Source organism: Onychomys torridus, chromosome 8 (assembly GCF_903995425.1).
Source record: "Onychomys torridus chromosome 8, mOncTor1.1, whole genome shotgun sequence".
NCBI classification, from domain to species: domain Eukaryota; kingdom Metazoa; phylum Chordata; class Mammalia; order Rodentia; family Cricetidae; genus Onychomys; species Onychomys torridus.
The window spans coordinates 17,518,002-17,535,981 of NC_050450.1; the positions used below are offsets into that span (position 1 = coordinate 17,518,002).

The 17,980-nt window shown below is 41.9% G+C and overlaps 1 protein-coding gene across 1 annotated transcript in view; it reads right to left on the reverse strand.

Moving 5' to 3' along the window:
* The window catches only part of LOC118589290 (ATP-binding cassette sub-family A member 17-like), an 84,216-nt gene that overhangs the window by 5,003 nt on the left and 61,233 nt on the right, over nucleotides 1-17,980 (reverse strand). The window contains exons 23-25 of the mRNA XM_036196448.1: nucleotides 14,833-15,011; nucleotides 13,770-13,892; nucleotides 11,399-11,593 (exon numbers count right to left, since the gene is read on the reverse strand). Coding sequence (XP_036052341.1) covers nucleotides 11,399-11,593; nucleotides 13,770-13,892; nucleotides 14,833-15,011 — 497 coding nt within the window. The remainder of the gene's footprint in view (nucleotides 1-11,398; nucleotides 11,594-13,769; nucleotides 13,893-14,832; nucleotides 15,012-17,980) is intronic.

The window sequence follows — 17,980 nt, forward strand, 5'->3', positions numbered from 1 at the left end:
TTTGTTTTTGGTTTTTCGAGACAGGGTTTCTCTGTGTAGCTTTGTGCCTTTCCTGGAACTCACTTGGTAGCCCAGGCTGGCCTCGAACTCACAGAGATCTGCCTGGCTCTGCCTCCTGAGTGCTGGGATTAAAGGCGTGCACCTCCACCACCCAGCTTAAAATATTCTTTTAAGATTAATTAAATTGGTTCTTTGTTAATTCCATGTGCTATATAATGCATTCTAATTACTCTCATCTCTTTCCTACAAATACCTTTTCCACATTCATGCCTCTCTGTTTTGTTTTATGACACACTGAGTTTAACCAGGGCTGCCTGTGTAAACGTGGGTTTAGAACTACCCATGGAACTTGGTGGGATCACTAATACCTATACAGCTGAAGACAATGGCTTCCCCTCTCTTAGAATGTATCAATAGTAAATAGCTCAGCAGGGATGGGTAAGGCCAAGGAAGTTTCTTAGATTTCATTTAGAAATTAACTAACTTGGGATTTTTAGACATATTTGAGTTACTTCTGTCTTTTGTTATTATAAACGTAGAGCTTACCACCCTGCTTTGTGCCCATGTTCAAGCACTGTCCTATAGTAGACACTAAAATACGGTAATATAGATGTTATGAGTTTTGTTTTTGCTTTTTTTTAAGTCTAATTTGAAGCAAGCTTTAATTAAATACTGACCAGGTTGATGGACTCTCTGGCCAGGTCCATCTGTGGTTTCCTGAAAATGTCTGAGTTTTTTTTTTTTTTTTTGTTTTTTTGTTTGTTTGTTTTTGTTTTTGTTTTTGTTTTTTTTGAGCTGAGGATCGAACCCAGGGCCTTGCACTTGCTAGGCAAGCACTCTACCACTGAGCTAAATCCCCAACTCCGAGTTTTGGTTTTTTGAAACAGCTCACTATGTATTACAGGCTGGCCTGGAACTTACCATGTGGCCCAGATTAGCTTTGAACTCATGAATTTCTCATTTCTATGTCCTGAGTGCTGGATTATAGGCACGAAATACCAGGCTAACCCCATGCTGAGAAGTTCTCCCATCATGAGTGCTGTTTTTGATAAGTGCTATTTAAGTACCTTTGAATAAGCACCGTCTTTTATTTATTAAGGCAATGAATGATCTGTGTCAGTGGAGTTAAAGCTGAGTTGATTAATCTATTTTATCCTTTTAATACCTGCTACCTTTGTCTGTTACCATTCAGAGTGCTGTTTCCCTGAGTGAAGCTGCCCTGGCTCTTCCTGGGAGCCCTCCCTGTATGCTCTTACTCACTCCTAAGTCGGATGTATCCTAGCTTCTCCCATGTTTACAAGAGGGAAATGATCTGCTCTGTGAAGGCTGGTAGGCTTCTATACTGGTCTCTTTCAGCCAAACAGTAGATCTTGGCTATCACTTAGATTTTATATCCCATTTTAGTCTATACATGTTTACATGTTGAAGCAATTTTGGGCTAGAAGGCTTAGAAAGGTAGTAAGTTCATCCCTGACCTCAAGCTCTACTATAGAGCTATAGTAATAAAAACAGCTTGGGGGGTTGGGGATTTAGCTCAGTGGTAGAGTGCTTGCCTAGCAAGTGCAAGGCCCTGGGTTCAATCCTCACCTCAAAAAAAAAAAAAAAAGGTAAAAAAAATACCCAGCTTGGTACTAGTATAAAAACCGACATACGGACCAATGGAATCTAACTGAAGACCTTGGCATTAATCCACACACATATGAACACCTGATTTTTGACAAAGAAGCCCAAACTAAAAACGGAAAACCAGAAGTATCTTCAACAAATGGTGCTGGCATAACTGGACGTCAACAAGTAGAAAATTGCAAATAGATCCATATCTGTCACCATGCACAAAGCTCAAGTCCAAGTGGATCAAAGACCTCAACATAAATCCAGTTACACTGAACTTGATAGAAGAGAAAGTAGGAAGTACTCTTGAACGAATTGGCACAGGAGAACACCTCCTAAATATAACGCCAGTAGCACAGACACTGAGCAGAACAATTAATAAACGGGATCTCTTGAAACTGAGAAGCTTTTGTAGGGCAAAAGACACGGTCAATAAGACAAAAAGACAACCTACAGAAAATGGGAAAAGATCTTCACCAACCCCACATCTGACAGAGGACTGATCTCCAAAATAAATAAAGAACTCAAAAAACTAGACATCAAAATACTAAACAATCCAATTAAAAAATGGGCTAAAGAGCTAAACAGAATTCTCAAAAGAAGAATCTCAAATGGCTGAAAGACATTTAAAGAAATGCTCAACATCCTTAATCATCAGAAAAATGCAAATCAAAACGACTCTAAGATACTACCTTACACCTGTCAGAATGGCTATGATCAAAAACACTAATGACAGTCAATGTTGGAGAGGATGTGGAGCAAAGGGAACACTCCTCCACTGTTGGTGGGAGTGCAAACTTGTACAACCACTGAGGAAATCAGTATGGTGGTTTCTCAGAAAATTGGGAATCGATCTACCTCAAGACCCTGCCATACCACTCTTGGGCATATACCCAAGGAATGCTCAATCATACCACAAAGATACATGCTCAACTATGTTCATAGCAGCATTATTTGTAATAACCAGAACCTGGAAATAACCGAGATGCCATCAACTGAAGAATGGATTAAGAAAATGTGGTACATATACACAATGGAGTACTACTCAGCAGAGAAAAACAATGACAGCATGAAAATTGCAGACAAATGGATGGAACTGGAAAATAGCATCCTGAGTGAGGTAACCCAGACCCAGAAGGACAAACATGGTATGTACTCACTCATAAGTGGATTCTAGATATAAAGCAAAGAAGAAGCAGACTGCCACCCACAGATCCTGTGGCTTATAGTAAGTTTTGGTTTTGCCCAATCACTGGACAAGCTTTAGTGAAACATTTCACTATTAGGATGAGAATTTGTACTAGCCGGGCGGCAGTGAGCACGCCTGTAATCCCAGCACTTGGGAGGCAGAGCCAGGCGGATCTCTGTGAGTTCGAGGCCAGCCTGGTCTAGAAAAGCGAGTTCTAGAGTTCTAGGACAGCCTCAAAAGCTACAGAGAAACCCTGTCTCAAAAAACCAAACAAAAAAAAAAAAAAAAAAAAGAATTTGTACTGTATCAAGCTGGCTTGTACTTTCACAGGGGAGGCTAAAATCTTTTTAGATTATGGATTAACCTATAGATGTCTTCCATACATCAAACAGTGAAGGGGAAGATAAATAGGAATCTCACTTACACAACTTAAGTAAAACATAGCTCTCTGAACAGATGAAGATAGGCTTCTTCTATATCCAGAATCTAACCAATATTTATATGTATAATTCAGCTATTATTTGGCTTAAAAGGGCTTATTGGGAAATGTTATCATTTTTACTATTTTTTACAAAGAAAATATTTTCCAGTTTCAAATAACCCTGGGCTTTTGAATTAAAACCTGTTTTTATGTTAAAAAAAAAAAAAGTCGGTATGATATACTGGTTTTCTGTGTTTTCTGTCTACCTCCTACAATAAGAGAAGCATTTTTTTTTTTTTTGGAGCTGAGGACCGAACCCAGGGCCTTGCACTTGCTAGGCAAGCGCTCTACCACTGAGCTAAATCCCCAACCCTGAGAAGCATTTTTTAAAGTTTATTTTGTTCAGTGATAGGATTCTCAAATATGTAGAACAGTGCTTTGTTGGTCCTTGTATTTGTTCAATAAATAAAGACACTTTAAAATAAAAAAAAGAAACGTGGTAAGTAACTTAAAGAAAACAAAGGATTGTGACATTGGTTTCGAGACACTCTCACAGAGTGTCTTCAAACTTCATACTCTTGCCTCAGCCTCAGTGCAGGACACCTGTATTACACGTGTGTCATGCTTACATTTCTCAGTGCAGGACACCTGTATTACACGTGTGTCATGCTTACATTTCTCAGTGCAGGACACCTGTATTACACGTGTGTCATTGCTTACATTTCTCAGTGCAGGACACCTGTATTACATGTGTGTCATGCTTACATTTCTCAGTGAAGGACACCTGTATTACACGTGTGTCATGCTTACATTTCTCAGTGCAGGACACCTGTATTACACGTGTGTCATGCTTACATTTCTCAGTGCAGGACACCTGTATTACACGTGTGTCATGCTTACATTTCTCAGTGCAGGACACCTGTATACACGTGTGTCATGCTTACATTTCTCAGTGCAGGACACCTGTATACACGTGTGTCATGCTTACATTTCTCACACTGAGTGCAGAGTAGAACCTACACCTGTCTCATAGGGTAGCTAACCTGGGATTCCCAAGCAGTGTTATTTCTGTTTTCTAAGCGGGCTCTTGCCATGTAGCCCAGGCTCATCTAGAGTTGGAGACTCTCCGCCTCTACCTCACAGGTATTGGGGTGCAGGCGCACACTGGGTGTTTCTAGGGTCACCCACCCTGTAGCATTTGTTTTTCGTTTTCATTTTATTTTATGTGTGAGTGTTTTCCCTGCATGTATTTATGTGCGCCACGTGTTTGCTTGGTACCCACAGAGGTCAGAAGGGGCATCGTTCCTTTTGGAACTAGAATTATGGGTGGTTGTGAACCACAGTGTGGGTGCTGGGACTCAAAACCAGGTCCTCTGCAAGAACAACATGAGCTCTTAACCCCTGAGCCTCCTTTCTAGCCCACTGGAGCGTCTGTCAGATTGACACCCCTAGAATCACCTGGAGAGAAAAGTTTATGAGTAATAATTTAGATCAGGTTGGCTTCTAGGTATGTCTAGGGGTGTGTCTGGGTTGTTAATTGGTGCAGGAAGACCCCACCCACTGCTGGGGCACCACGACCTATACAGAAGAGTGGCAAACCAGCAAGGGTCCACGTGTTTATCGTCTCTCTGCTCTTACTGTGGATGCATTGATGTAAGTTCCTGCCTTAAATTCCCTGTATTAATTGGGTGTAGCCTGGAACTGTAAGTCAAACAAACCCTTTCTCCCTCAGCTGCTGCTTCTCAGGATGTTTGCCACAGCAACAGAAATAAAACTAGAATGGCTTCATTTCTTTTTATGGCTGCTACATACCCCATTGATTTCTAAAAATCTCATGTCTGTTTATCAGTTGATGGACACTGGAGTTGTTTCCATTTCAGCTACTATGAATGATGTTTCTATGAATACTCTTGTAGGTATTTTTTCAGTTATTTGGAGTCACTCATTATATGCTTTACATTTGTATTTTCTTCTATGATCAAATTAATCATTTAATTGAATGAATGAATTAATCTTAACATAATTTGTCTTATCTATTTATTTTAAATGTTTTTAAAGATTTATTTATCTTATTTTAAATTTAAAATTTTATTTTTATATGTATGGGTGTTTTGCCTGCATGTCTGTGTATCACATGGGTGTAGTGCCCGAAGAAGTCACAAGAGAGTGCCAGATTCCCTGGAACTGGAGTTACAGAAGTTTGTGAGCCACCATGTGGGTGCTGGGAATTGAACCTGGATCCTCTGGAAGAGCAGCCAGTGCTCTTAACTGCTGAGCCATCTCTCCAGACCTAGATTTATATTTTTTATTTTATGTGTGTGTATGTCTGGGTGTATGTATGTGCACCACATTCATGCAGGTGCCCATGAAGACCAGAAAAGGGTGTTGGATCACATGGAACTGGGAGTTACAGGTGGTTGTGAGCTTCCATGTGGGTGCTGGGCACCAAACTTGGGTCCTCTGAAAAAACAGCCAGTGCTGTTAACTGCTAGCCATCTCTCCAGTGCTATTTATTTATTTATTTATTGATTGATTGATTGATTTACTTATTTACTTACTTACTTACTTACTTACTTACTTACTTACTTACTTACTTATTTTTGAGACTAGGTCTCACTGTGTTATAGTGTCTGTAACTTGCTGTGTTGACCAGACTGGTTGGAACTTGCAGAGATCTTAAGCTTGTGCCTCCCACTGTTGGGATTCTAAGTATATGCCACCACATCCAACTAGAGTCCATTTTTATTTAATGTAATTATTAACACATGTGGATTTAAGTCTATTATCTTACTCAGTGTCATCTACCTATCCATATCTATGAATGAAGGACATGAAAGTAGAATGGGCACTGTGAGTGGGTGGTAATCGGCCAAAATGAGGGAGAACAAAAATAATGGAACACACTGACAAAAGCATAAAGAAAGTCCATTTATAGGGAGGAAGGCAATGGGAGAGGGCAAAGCAACTCCAGGGATCAAGGCTGGAGAAGCTGCACCCATAAATGAAATAGAGAGACTTTATAGGTTGTAGGGAGGGGTGATGACGTGTCCGTCACAAGCTGGGTTTGTACCCAGCTATGGTCAAAACCTGAGCTCCTTTGGTGGGGACTTGTGTGGCTGGCAACTTAAGGGGAGGAAGATGCTGTAGCCACCAAGAATGAGGAACTAGGCACTCAGGAGAAAGAGGCAGGTTGATCTTTGAGTGGGAGGCCAGCCTGTCTACAAAGAGATTCTTCCAGGACAGTTAGGCTACACAGAGAAAGCCTGTCTCAACAAAACAAAACAAAACAAAACAAAACAAAAAACCAAACCAAACTAAACAAAACCCAAAAAACAAACAAAAAGAAAAGAAACACTCTATGACACATAATAATCAAAACACTAAATGTACAGGACAAAGAATGGAAATTGAAAGCTTCAGGTTAGAAAGAATAAGTAGCATATAAATGCAGGCCCATCAGAGTAACGCCTGGTTTTTCTTTTTTTCTTTTTCCCCAAATCAGGGTTTCTCTGTGTAGTTTTGGAGCCTGTCCTGGATCTCACTCTGTAGACCAGGCTGGCCTTGAACTCACAGAGATTGGCCTGGCTCTGCCTCCCGAGTGCTGGGATTAAAGGCGTGCGCCACCACTGCCCAGCATCACCTAGTTTTTCACTGGAGACTTTGAAAGCCAAGAGAAACTGGACTGATGATCTACAAGTCCTGGAATACTACAGATGCCAGCCCCGACTGCTGTACTTAGGGAAACCATCAGTCATAGTGAAAGAAGAAAAAAATGCTTTGTGATAAAAAACAGATAAAAGAGAGTTGCTTTGCCCAAATAAAGCTGTTCTTACACTTTTTCAATTTGGCTTGATCTGGCTTATTGCGTCTGTGGAGAAACCTATTATGGGGGAGGGGGCAGGAAACCTATTATGATCATCTGAACAAACTAAGTAGAGAAACTCTGGAGTTAAATACTACCATAAATCAAAAGAACATAACACATCTACAGAACATTCCATGCCCACACTACAGAATGCACTTTCTTCTCAGAAACCCATGGAACTCTCTCCAAAACTGAGACATAGTAGGACACAAAGAAAGAAGCAACGGACATAAAAAAAAAAAAAACTGTAGGGACATTCTGCATTTCTTTCATCTGACCGTGAAGAAGGAAGCTGGACACCACCACCAGCAGAAATCACAAAAAGTGCACAGTCGGGCTGGAGAGATGGCTCAGAGGTTAAGAGCACTGACTGCTTTTCCAGAGGTCCTGAGTTCAAGTCCCAGCACCCACATGGTGGCTCACAATCATCTATAATGAGATCTTGTGCCCTCTTCTGGCCTGTAGGCATACACGCAGGCAGAACATTGTATACATAATAATAAATAATAAATAAAATCTTTAAAAAAAGAAGTGCACAGTCATGGAGACTAAGCGACACATGTGAATGGAAATCAGTCAAGAAGGCACTGAAAAACTTCCTGGAAGTGAACGGAAGTGAGCACATGACAGACCCAACTCTAGGGGACCCAGCGAAGGCAGTGCCTAGATTATATGATTAATAAAAAATAAAACACATTTCATGTATAGATATGAGGTAGATCATTGACTCTACTCTGAGAAAAAAGATAAAGAAATAATAGGATAAATGGGTAGATCACTGAATCTACTCTAAAAAGAAAAAGGGGATGATATAAAAATGTCAAAAGGTAGATTACTGAATCTATTATGAAAAGAAAAAATACTTTTAAAAAGGAACTACTTGTTTTAAATAGGATAAGTAATGAAATTTTTTGTCTGAATTTATCAAATATTACTGGACTGGACATTGTTAATATATATAATGAAGTTTTTGTCTGAATCTATCAAATGTTAATGGACTAGACATTGTTAATGTAATTCTTTCTGTATATATTGTATATACTTATTGGATATAGTTTTCCTTGTATTAGTTATAAGCTTTTTTAAATTTTAGACAAAAAAGGGGAAATGTGGTAGTATTGTATTCCCCAATATATTGTGCATCCTAATAAACTTATCTGGGGTCAGAGGACAGAACAGCCACTAGACAGACACAGAGGCCAGAAAATGGTGGCACACACACCTTTAATCCTATCACTTGGAAGGCAGAGATCCATCTGGATCTCTGTGAGTTTAAAGCCACACTGGAAACAGCCAGGCATGGTGACTCACTCCTTTAATCCCAGGAAGTGATGTCAGAAAACAGAAAGGTATATAAGGCATGAAAACCAGAAACTAGAAGCTTTTGGCTGGTTAAGCTTTTAGGCTTTTGAGCAGCAGTTCAGCTGAGATTCATTCTGGATGAGGACTGAGAGGCTTCCAGTCTGAGGAAACAGGATCAGCTGAGGAACTGGTGAGGCGAAGTGGCTGTGGCTCGTTCTGCTTCTCTGATCTTCCAGCATTCACCCCAATACCTGGCTCCAGGTTTGTTTGTTTTTTTATTAATAAGACCTGTTAAGATTCCTGCCTCACTCATGGCAATAGAAAACAAATTCTGCATGTGTGATGATGGAGGTGGAATCAAGGACTTGATGATGCATGTTGGCATGCAGTTTGAGCTACTTCTCCAAAGTGGCTTTTTCTTGAAGTAGTTTCATGCAGCATGTTGCTACCCTGGGGTGGGTTATTACCTACATCAGTGGTGTCCTCTGCCTTCTGGTCTGAGTTCAGAAGTCTAATGCCAACCTAAATGCTGTTCTTAAGGTAACTTACCTTTTATTTATTTTATTTGTTTGTTTGTTTTGGTTTTTGAGACAGGGTTTCTCTGTGTAACACCCTAGGCTGTCCTGGGACAAACTCTGTAGACCATGCTGGCCTGCAATTCTCAGAAATCTGCCTCTGCCTCCCAAGTGCTGGGATTAAAGGCATGTGCCCCCACTGCCTGGCCTCCATCTTTCACTGATGGGTTATCTTAGATTTTCTCTTTTGGATTTGTTTGCAGAAGTTTTTACTGTAGTTGGGTTTTGTTTGTTTCTTTTTGTTCTTTGGGGGCTTGCTACCCAGCTCCCAAATAAATACATAGAGACTTATTCTTACTTATGAATGCCCAGCCTTGGGTTGGCTTGTTTCTACCCAGCTTTTCTAACTTGAATTAATCTGTTTCTCTTTAACTATGTTTTACCTCTGGGCTTTTTACCTTTCTTAATTCTATATGTCTTCCTTTCCTTCTTACTCCGTCTCTGGCTGGGTGGCTGACCCCTGGCATCTTCTTCTCCTTCTCCTTTTCTCGCTCCCCTCCTTCTCTGGAGCCTAGATTTCTCCTCCTATTTATTCTCTCTGCCTGACAGCCCTGCTTATCCCTCTCTCCTGCCTAGCTATTGGCCATTTAGTTCTTTTTTTTTCCCCCTGAGACAGGATTTCTCTGTGTAGCTTTGGAGCCTGTCCTGGAACTCACTTTGTAGATCAGGCTGGCCTCAAACTCACAGAGATCCAAGTGCTGGGATTAAAGGCATGCACCACCACCGCCTGGCTCAGCTCTTTATTAGACTATCAGGTAACACAGCTTTACAAAGTTAAACAAATGCAACATAAAAGAATGCAACACACTGGGCAGTGGTGGTGCATGCCTTTAATCCCAGCACTTGGGAGGCAGAGCGAGGCAGACCTTTGTGAGTTCGAGGCCAGCCTGGTCTACAGAGCAAGATCCAGGAAAGGTGCAAAGCTACACAGAGAAACCCTGTCTCAAAAAACCACACACACACACACAAAGAATGCAACACATCTTTGCCTCATTAAATAAATATTCCACAGCATAAACAAATGTAACACATTTTAAACTAATATTCCACAACATTTTACTATAAAAATATTCTTTGGAGCCAATTCTTTTTTTATTTATCTTGTTTATGGTCAGCAGGGCATCACTCATTTATAATCTATTTTGTTTTGCAATGTTTTAAAATGTTACATTTTAGCTATGAACTTCAAATACTGTTTTGTCTTCCTTCCTTATAGGCTTCAACCACAAACATATTGAACAGCCTCACTGACAGAATCCCAGAACTGAACTCATAGACAGAGGCAGGAGGATAATTGTCTAGAGAGTTCCAGGCCAGCCAGGGATACACAGTGAGACGCTGTCTCAAAAACAAACAGCCAGAAGGTGGTGGCATACACCTTTAATCCCAGCACTCTGTGAGTTCGAGGCCAGCCTGGTCTACAGAGTGAGTTCCAGGACAGCCAGTGCTATACATAGAACCCTGTCTCAAAAAACAAAAACCAACCAATCAACCAAACAAAACAAAAATCTTCTCACTGTATGTTTTATATATAATGTATGTGTAGATATATAAAAAGAGGCCGTGGGGATTGTCTTGCACAGTTATGGAAGCTGGGTTCTACAATTTGACACATAGGACTAGAGTTGGAGTGGATATGTGGCCACTTGGGAAGCATCAGCAAGTGGAAGGTAATGGGAGCCAGAGAAACCAAAAGGACCAAGCAGGGAGAGATTTTGAGGACATTGGGATATACATACAGCACCTGGGAACACAATAACCTTCAGGAACAGATGACCATCTATCAAAGGAGCCAGGTATGGTGGCACATGCCTATAATCCCAACCTTTGGGATCTCATGTTTGAGGTCAGTCTAGATTACATCATGAAACTCTGTCTCAAAGCAAAACAAAAGATTTACTAAAAGAGTCTGAGAAAGAACTGTTCGTGATAGAGTCGAACAAGAGAGAGGGAAGCTGTGGAGTAAGCAAAAGAAGGCCCAGGCTTGAAGATGGAAAAGGCCAGCGCTACCAAGTTCTACAGAGACGGAGGATACAGACTAGGGTGGTTATAGTAGAAATGGATTTCAGAGAGCAGATCTGAGGGCTTTTTGGTGGGAGCCTCCACGCACCATGGTTGCAACTGGATAACTTAGATGATACCTTGAATGACAGGTGGGTGTGTAGTGTCTCATTGCTATGAAAGGACAGAAGGAGGAGGAGGGGGAAAAACAAGGAAGTGGAGATGCTGTGGGGCTCACTGCGCTTCCTGTAGGCACTTGAGAGATAGTGTTATGTAAGCAGCTAGACATCTGACCTAGAGTTCAGAGGAACATCTAAGATGCATTTGGGGGTTACAAATGAAAGAGACACATGGACTTTTTAGAGATCAAGTTCTAAGCTTCACGACCCTGAATCCTATATCAGTCCCCAAGATTTCTTGCAGGCCACACCCACCTTCACTAGGTCAGACTTGACACTGAAACCCTTGACAAAGGCATCTCCTGAAGTGACGGGCTGCTCCCCAGTCAGCATGTTGAAAATGGAAGTCTTCCCAGCTCCATTGAGGCCAAGAAGGCCAAAGCATTCTTTTTCATTAACGGCGAAGGACACCTTGTTTACAGCTAGCACAGGTACCTTCTCTTTATAGACCTGGGAGATACAAGGCAGAGATGCAGACAGGCGGCTAGCATCCAGCAGCCAGGACACACTTGACCTAGCAGGTGTGAGCAGCTTCTTATAACCCAAACTCAGACTGTCCTCTCCTTCCAGCCACTGTCCCGTAAAGTTCCCTTTCTGCCCACAGCCCCTGCACATTGTGAACTTAGTTCTTGGATGTAAGCCATTTCTCTGTACCTGAGCAAACAAAACCCTTTGGTGTTGCTGAAGGGTTTTTTTGTTTGGTTGGTTTGGTTTTTTTGATTGTTTTTGTTTTTGTTTTGTTTTTCAAGACGGGGTTTCTCTATATGGCCCCAGCTGTACTAGAACTTGCTCTGTAGACCAGGCCAGCTTCAAAGTCAGAAATCTACTGGCCTCTGTTTCCCCAGTGTAGGCGGAGTTTTTGTCGTTCAGGACTGCAGCGTGGTCATCTCTGTTCTGCCAGCTGCTTCCCAAACAACCACTCAGAGACTTAGTATTTTTCATAAATACTAGACCAATAGCTCAGGCTTATTACTAACTAGCTCTTATAACTTAAATTAACCCATTTCTGCCGGGCGGTGGGGGCGCACGCCTTTAATCCCAGCACTTGGGAGGCAGAGGCAGGCGGATCTCTGTGAGTTCAAGGCCAGCCTGGTCTACAGAGCGAGTTCCAGGAAAAGCACAAAACTACACAAAGAAACCCTGTCTCAAAAAAACCCAAAATACAAAATTAACCCATTTCTATTAATCTATGTGCTGCCCTGAGGCTTTGTGGCATTTACCTCTCTTGCATGTCTTCCTTCTTTTCCATCTGGCTGGCGACTCCTCTGACTCTACCTTTCTTCCCAGCATTCTCTCTGCCCCCCAAACCCTGCCTAGCCATCAGCCAATCAGCTTTTTATTAACAATGAGAGCAACATGTCTTCACAGTGTACAAAGACTGGTCCATGGCGCCCCTGTGCTGAGATCAAAGGCATGCACCACCACTGCTGTTTTTTTAACCACTAGATACTGAAGGAAAACAACATGATTGACAAACCTGGGGGGAAATGCTATAAACACCTGGACGTTTGACAGATATTTTGAAATGTTTCCTAGGAATCTCAGAGAGACTTGGGAGGCTCCATTGAGTTTCCAGAGCCCTTAGCCCACTTGGCACCTCTACAGTTGTCATCTGGATACAATAGAGGTCAAGCCTCGCACAGCTCTCCTATTCTGTTGTTCTTTTTTTGGATTTTTTGAGTCAGGGTTTCTCTGTGTAGCTTTGGTGCCTGTCTGGAACTCGCTCTGTAGACCAGGCTGGACTTGAACTCGTAGAGATCCACCTGCCTCTGCCTCCCGAGTACTGGGATTAAAGGCGTGCGCCACCACCGCCCGGCTATATCTCTCCTCTTCTTTCTCAGGTTTTTAGCAAGCATGGCTCTCATTCCCTACTATCTCGGGCCTCTCTTTATCCAGGTGACCACAAAAGGGACAATAAAGGTACAACAGGCTCTGTCTTTGGGCATAACATGAATTCAGGTGTGTTTTCTTCTCAGGCAGAGAAACCTCACTAAGTCTGTCTTCCCTGGAAGCCCGTCTGCCACTGTGGACAGGCCACAAGCCCAGGAGAAGGCTGATTTTGTGTGTAAAATGCCCCCCAAAAAAGTATCTTTTGGGAGAAACTGATGACTTAGCAGTTAAGAACACTGACTGCTCTTCCAGAGGACCTGGGTTCAATTCCCAGCACCCACACGGTGGCTCACGATCATCCATAGTCCAGTACCAGGGTATGTGATGCCCTATTCTGGCCTCTGTGGGCACCAGTTATGCACATAGTACACAGACATGCAGGCAAAACACTCAAACATAAAAATAAAAACATTTTGCGAGGCAGCAGTGGCGTACACCTTTAATCCTGGCACTCAGGAGGCAGAGCCAGGAGGATCTCTGTGAGTTCAAGGCCAGCCTGGTCTACACAGATCCAGGACAGGCACCAAAAACTACACAGAGAAACCTGTCTTGAACCCCCCCCCCCCCAAGAAAAGTATCTTGCTTTCTAAAGCCAGCTATAAGATTGTAATCGGAGCACCCAGGAAGCAAGGGTAGGAGGGTCATAACTTCAGGGTCTGTGTAGGCTGCCTAACAGGACCCTGTCCCAAATCAAACAGACAAACAGATAAAGTAGCAAAGCTGAATCTAGCTTTACCTTTGACATGTCTTTAACAATAAGTGAATTTTTCTTTAGTAATGTTTCCAAATAAAACTTGATGGTTTCTGCCTCATCTAGTACATCTTCGTCTTCTGGCTCTGTCACACTGAGGAATGTTCCCTGTGTTCCCGAGACAAGGGTAGACATGTAACATTTACAAGGGTGAAGGTTGAACTTGACTGGAGGGGACTGGGCCTCTCTGGGACACCCGAAGGAAGGTACTGGACATGAGGAGGTAGGCATGCAAATCACAAAGCACCAGCTTTTGAGGAAAACAATTATTGTTGTTGTTTGATTTTTCAAGACAGGGTTTCTCTGTGTAGTTTTGGAGCCTGTCCTGGATCTCTCTCTGTAGCCCAGGCTGGCCTTGAACTCACAGAGATTCTCCTGGTTCTGCCTCCCAAGTGCTGGGATTAAAGGTGTGTGCCACCATTGCCTGGCTGAAGAAAACAAATTTAAAGCCCAGGAAAGTGAAGCTGTAACAAAGCCCATATCCTTCAGTTTCCTCTGGAGGATGTTGGTTCCACAAGCTAACAAAACAGGCCTTTCTCTAGTCTGCTCATAGTTGACTACAGAGGAGGTGTTTCACAAGTGAGTTGTTCTAGCAAGCCAGGGTCTTGTTTCTATTCAGCTGAGGAGCCAGCCCTTAAAACACCCCAGGGGGCCATATGTGGACTAGGGCCTCAGGGACCCAGTCAGGTTCTTCTCCCCCTCTGGGGGTCTCTGGGCATGGACTGTCACCTCTCTGCCCTGGGATTAAACAGATGGGCTCTGGGATCCCTCTGAAAACTCTAGAGCAGTGGTTCTCAACCTGTGGGTCGTAATCCCTTTGAAGGTCAAACAACCCTTTCATAGGGGTTGCATAGCCAATATCATGAATATCAGGTATTTACATTAGGATTCATAACAGTAGCAGTTATAAAATAGGAATGAAAATAATTTTATGGTTGGGTCACCACAACATCAGGAACTGTATCAAAGGGTCACAGCATTAGGAAGGTTGAGAACCACTGCCAGGCCTTGACCTGTTTTTACATGACTTTCACCTCTATTTACTCACCAATTTTTTTTTCCTAGAAAAGCCAGAAAGTCTGGATTTCAGTACAGAGAATGTACTGGCTTCGATGAGGAAAATCAGGATGATGTACAAAACTCCCAAGAAAGCCAAAGCTGTCAGGTACTTCCCTATCCCCAGGGATTCCCAGGCATAGATGTTCTTTTGGACCACATATCCTTCTACTAATAAGAAATAAACAGATGTTAGCACAGCTCTTTGGAGATTTTCTAAGTATTCCTCATCTTTATATATAGCAAGTAAATTTCCATAGTAATGACTATTACTAAAAGAACCATCATCAATGCTTATCACCACATCCTAGCAAATGGTAAGCAATAATATTTTTTCCTTGCTGTAACCAATGCTCTATAAAAAAAAATGCAATTTGCTGGGCATGGAGGGTCACACCTGTAATCGCAGTACTTAGGAGTCTAAGGTGGGAAGATCGTCATAAACATGAAACTGGTCTGGACTATTTAGCAATTTCAGGGAATCCTGAGATATATGTGAGAGACTATCTTAAAAACAACAACAAACAAACAAACAAAACAATATCCAAGAACGTGTGAGTACATAGGGTCATGAGCCCTAGGGAAAACCTACTACTACTATTCTGCTAAATGAGTGTAGCAATCAAATGACTCCCAACGGCACACGGTTATACCCACTGATCGATGCATAGCTCAACCTCATCGGAGAAAGTTCTTTTTGCAGTAGATGATAATTAGCAGGGAAACCTACTATGTTCTCTGCAGAACTTTGGAAGGCTCAGCCCTAACTGGAATGCCTATATTTCACCCTTTTCCTCAAGGCTCAGTGATCTATGCAAAAGAAGGAGCAGAAAAATCGAAATGGCTAGAGGTGGTGACACAATGGGGGAGATGCGGTCAACAGCATGCATAAGATCTGCAGGAGCTCAAGCCAGACAAAATCCCAACACAGAGGAGGAAAAGCGGGCATGATGTTCCACCCCTACCCAGGAAGCTACTTGCAGAAGGAAACTGCTGGAAAGGAAAGTGAGTTTCTTCAATGGAGTGACTCTGGGTGTGTCAACCACACTTCAGGGACAATGGAGTGACTCTGGGTGTATCAACCGCACTTCAGGGACAATGGAGTGACTCTGGGTGTATCAACCACACTTCAGGGACAATGGAGTGACTCTGGGTGTATCAACCACACTTCAGGGACAATGGAGTGACTCTGGGTGTATCAACCACACTTCAGGGACAATGGAGTGACTCTGGGTGTATCAACCACACTTCAGGGACAATGGAGTGACTCTGGGTGTGTCAACCACACTTCAGGGACAATGGAGTGACTCTGGGTGTGTCAACCACACTTCAGGGACAATGGAGTGACTCTGGGTGTATCAACCACACTTCAGGGCAGGCTTCACACTCGGAAGTCATCCCCTGACACAAACCGAACCCTATGCTTGTTTGCTTATCTGTTTTAGGAGAGAAAGAACTGGAAGTTGGGTGGATAGGAACACAGGGGAAGAGCTGGAAGGAATTGGGGGAGGGGAAAATAAGAAAAATATTTCATGAAATTATCAAAGAACAAATGAAAGCATTATTTTAAAAAAGAATGTAATAAAAGACTTTTCTCATGCTGTATTGTATAATTACATATAATTTTTGTCAATTAAGAAATAAAAGGGGGCTAAAGAGATGGCTCAGCAGTTAAAAGCACTGGCTTCTCTTCCAGAGGACCTGAGTTCAATTCCCAGCACCCACACGGCAGCTCACAACTATCTCCTTTCCAGTTCCAGGAAGTCTGACACTCTCACACAGACATACATGGAGTTAAAACACCAATGCGCATAAAATAAAATTTTAAAACCAAATGAATAAAAATAAGCATTAAAAAAAGAAATAAATGGGCTTGAAAAAGTCCCTCAGCAGTAAAGCATGCTTATCATATTTGAGGCAAAAAATTAATAATAATAAGAGACTTTTCCTTGTTTATATGACATTTATCTAAAACACAAAATACTTATATGTTTGATTGTTCTTTCAACCATCAATGCCCCTGCAAGTGAACTGACCACTCATGTAGAAAGATTTCAGGAGGAGACTTGGGTGTTAGCTCAGTGGGAAAGTACTTGTTCAGCGTGCAGGACTCCCCAGGAGTTTCATCCAGCACTGCAAAACCAAACCAAACCAAACCCACTCTGGGGGTTGAGGATTTAGCTCAGTGGTAGAGCACTTGCCTAGCAAGCACAAGGCCCTAGGTTCTATCCTCAGCCCCAAAAGAAAAAAAAAAAAAAAAAGAGAGAGAGAACTTTTGCAGGGCAGTGGTGGCACACGCCTGCCAGCCTGGTCTACAAAGAAAGTTCCAGGAAAGGTGCAAAACTACGCAGAGAAACCCTGTCTCAGGAAAAAAAAAAAAAAAAAAAAAAAAAAAAAAGAAGGGCTCTATTCTCTTTTTTAGCTGATCTTCCTTAATTTTTTGTAAATATAAGTATTTTTAAATTATATAATAAATATATGCTCATTGGGGAAAAATAAAGAATTAAGTAGGCAATGAAAATACTTTTCATTTCCTTAAACATTGTAATAATTGCATAGTTTCATGCATAATTCTTTCATATTTTATTTATATTTATTATTCAGTATTGATGCTCCAACCCAGGACATCATTGCATGTTAGTCAAATTACTACTAAGCTTCAATCTGTAGATATTATCTTATTGAAATTATTTTATTATTTTATGTGTATAGGTGTTTTGCCTGCATGTGTGTCTGTATATCATCATGTGTGTGCCTGGTGCTCACAGAGACCCAAAGAAAACATTCCCTAGAAATGGAATTACAAATAGTTATTAGTCACTATGAGGGTGCTGGGAATTGAACTCAGAGCTTCTGGAAGAGCAGCGAGTGCTCTTAACAGCTGAGCCATCTCTCTAGCCCTTATTTTGTAAAATTACGTTTATTTATTTACTTATTTGTGTGCAAGTATGTGTATGCATAGGGCAGGGGCCACAAACAGCAAGTTTGGAGGTTAGACAGCTTGTCGGAGTCCATCCTTCCCTTCCACCAGGGGAGTCCCAGGGATCAGACTTGGCAGCAAGCACTGAGCCATCTCCCTGGGCCAGATCTTATCTTCTAAAATAAAAATGGAATAATATGGGTTGGGGATTTAGCTCAGT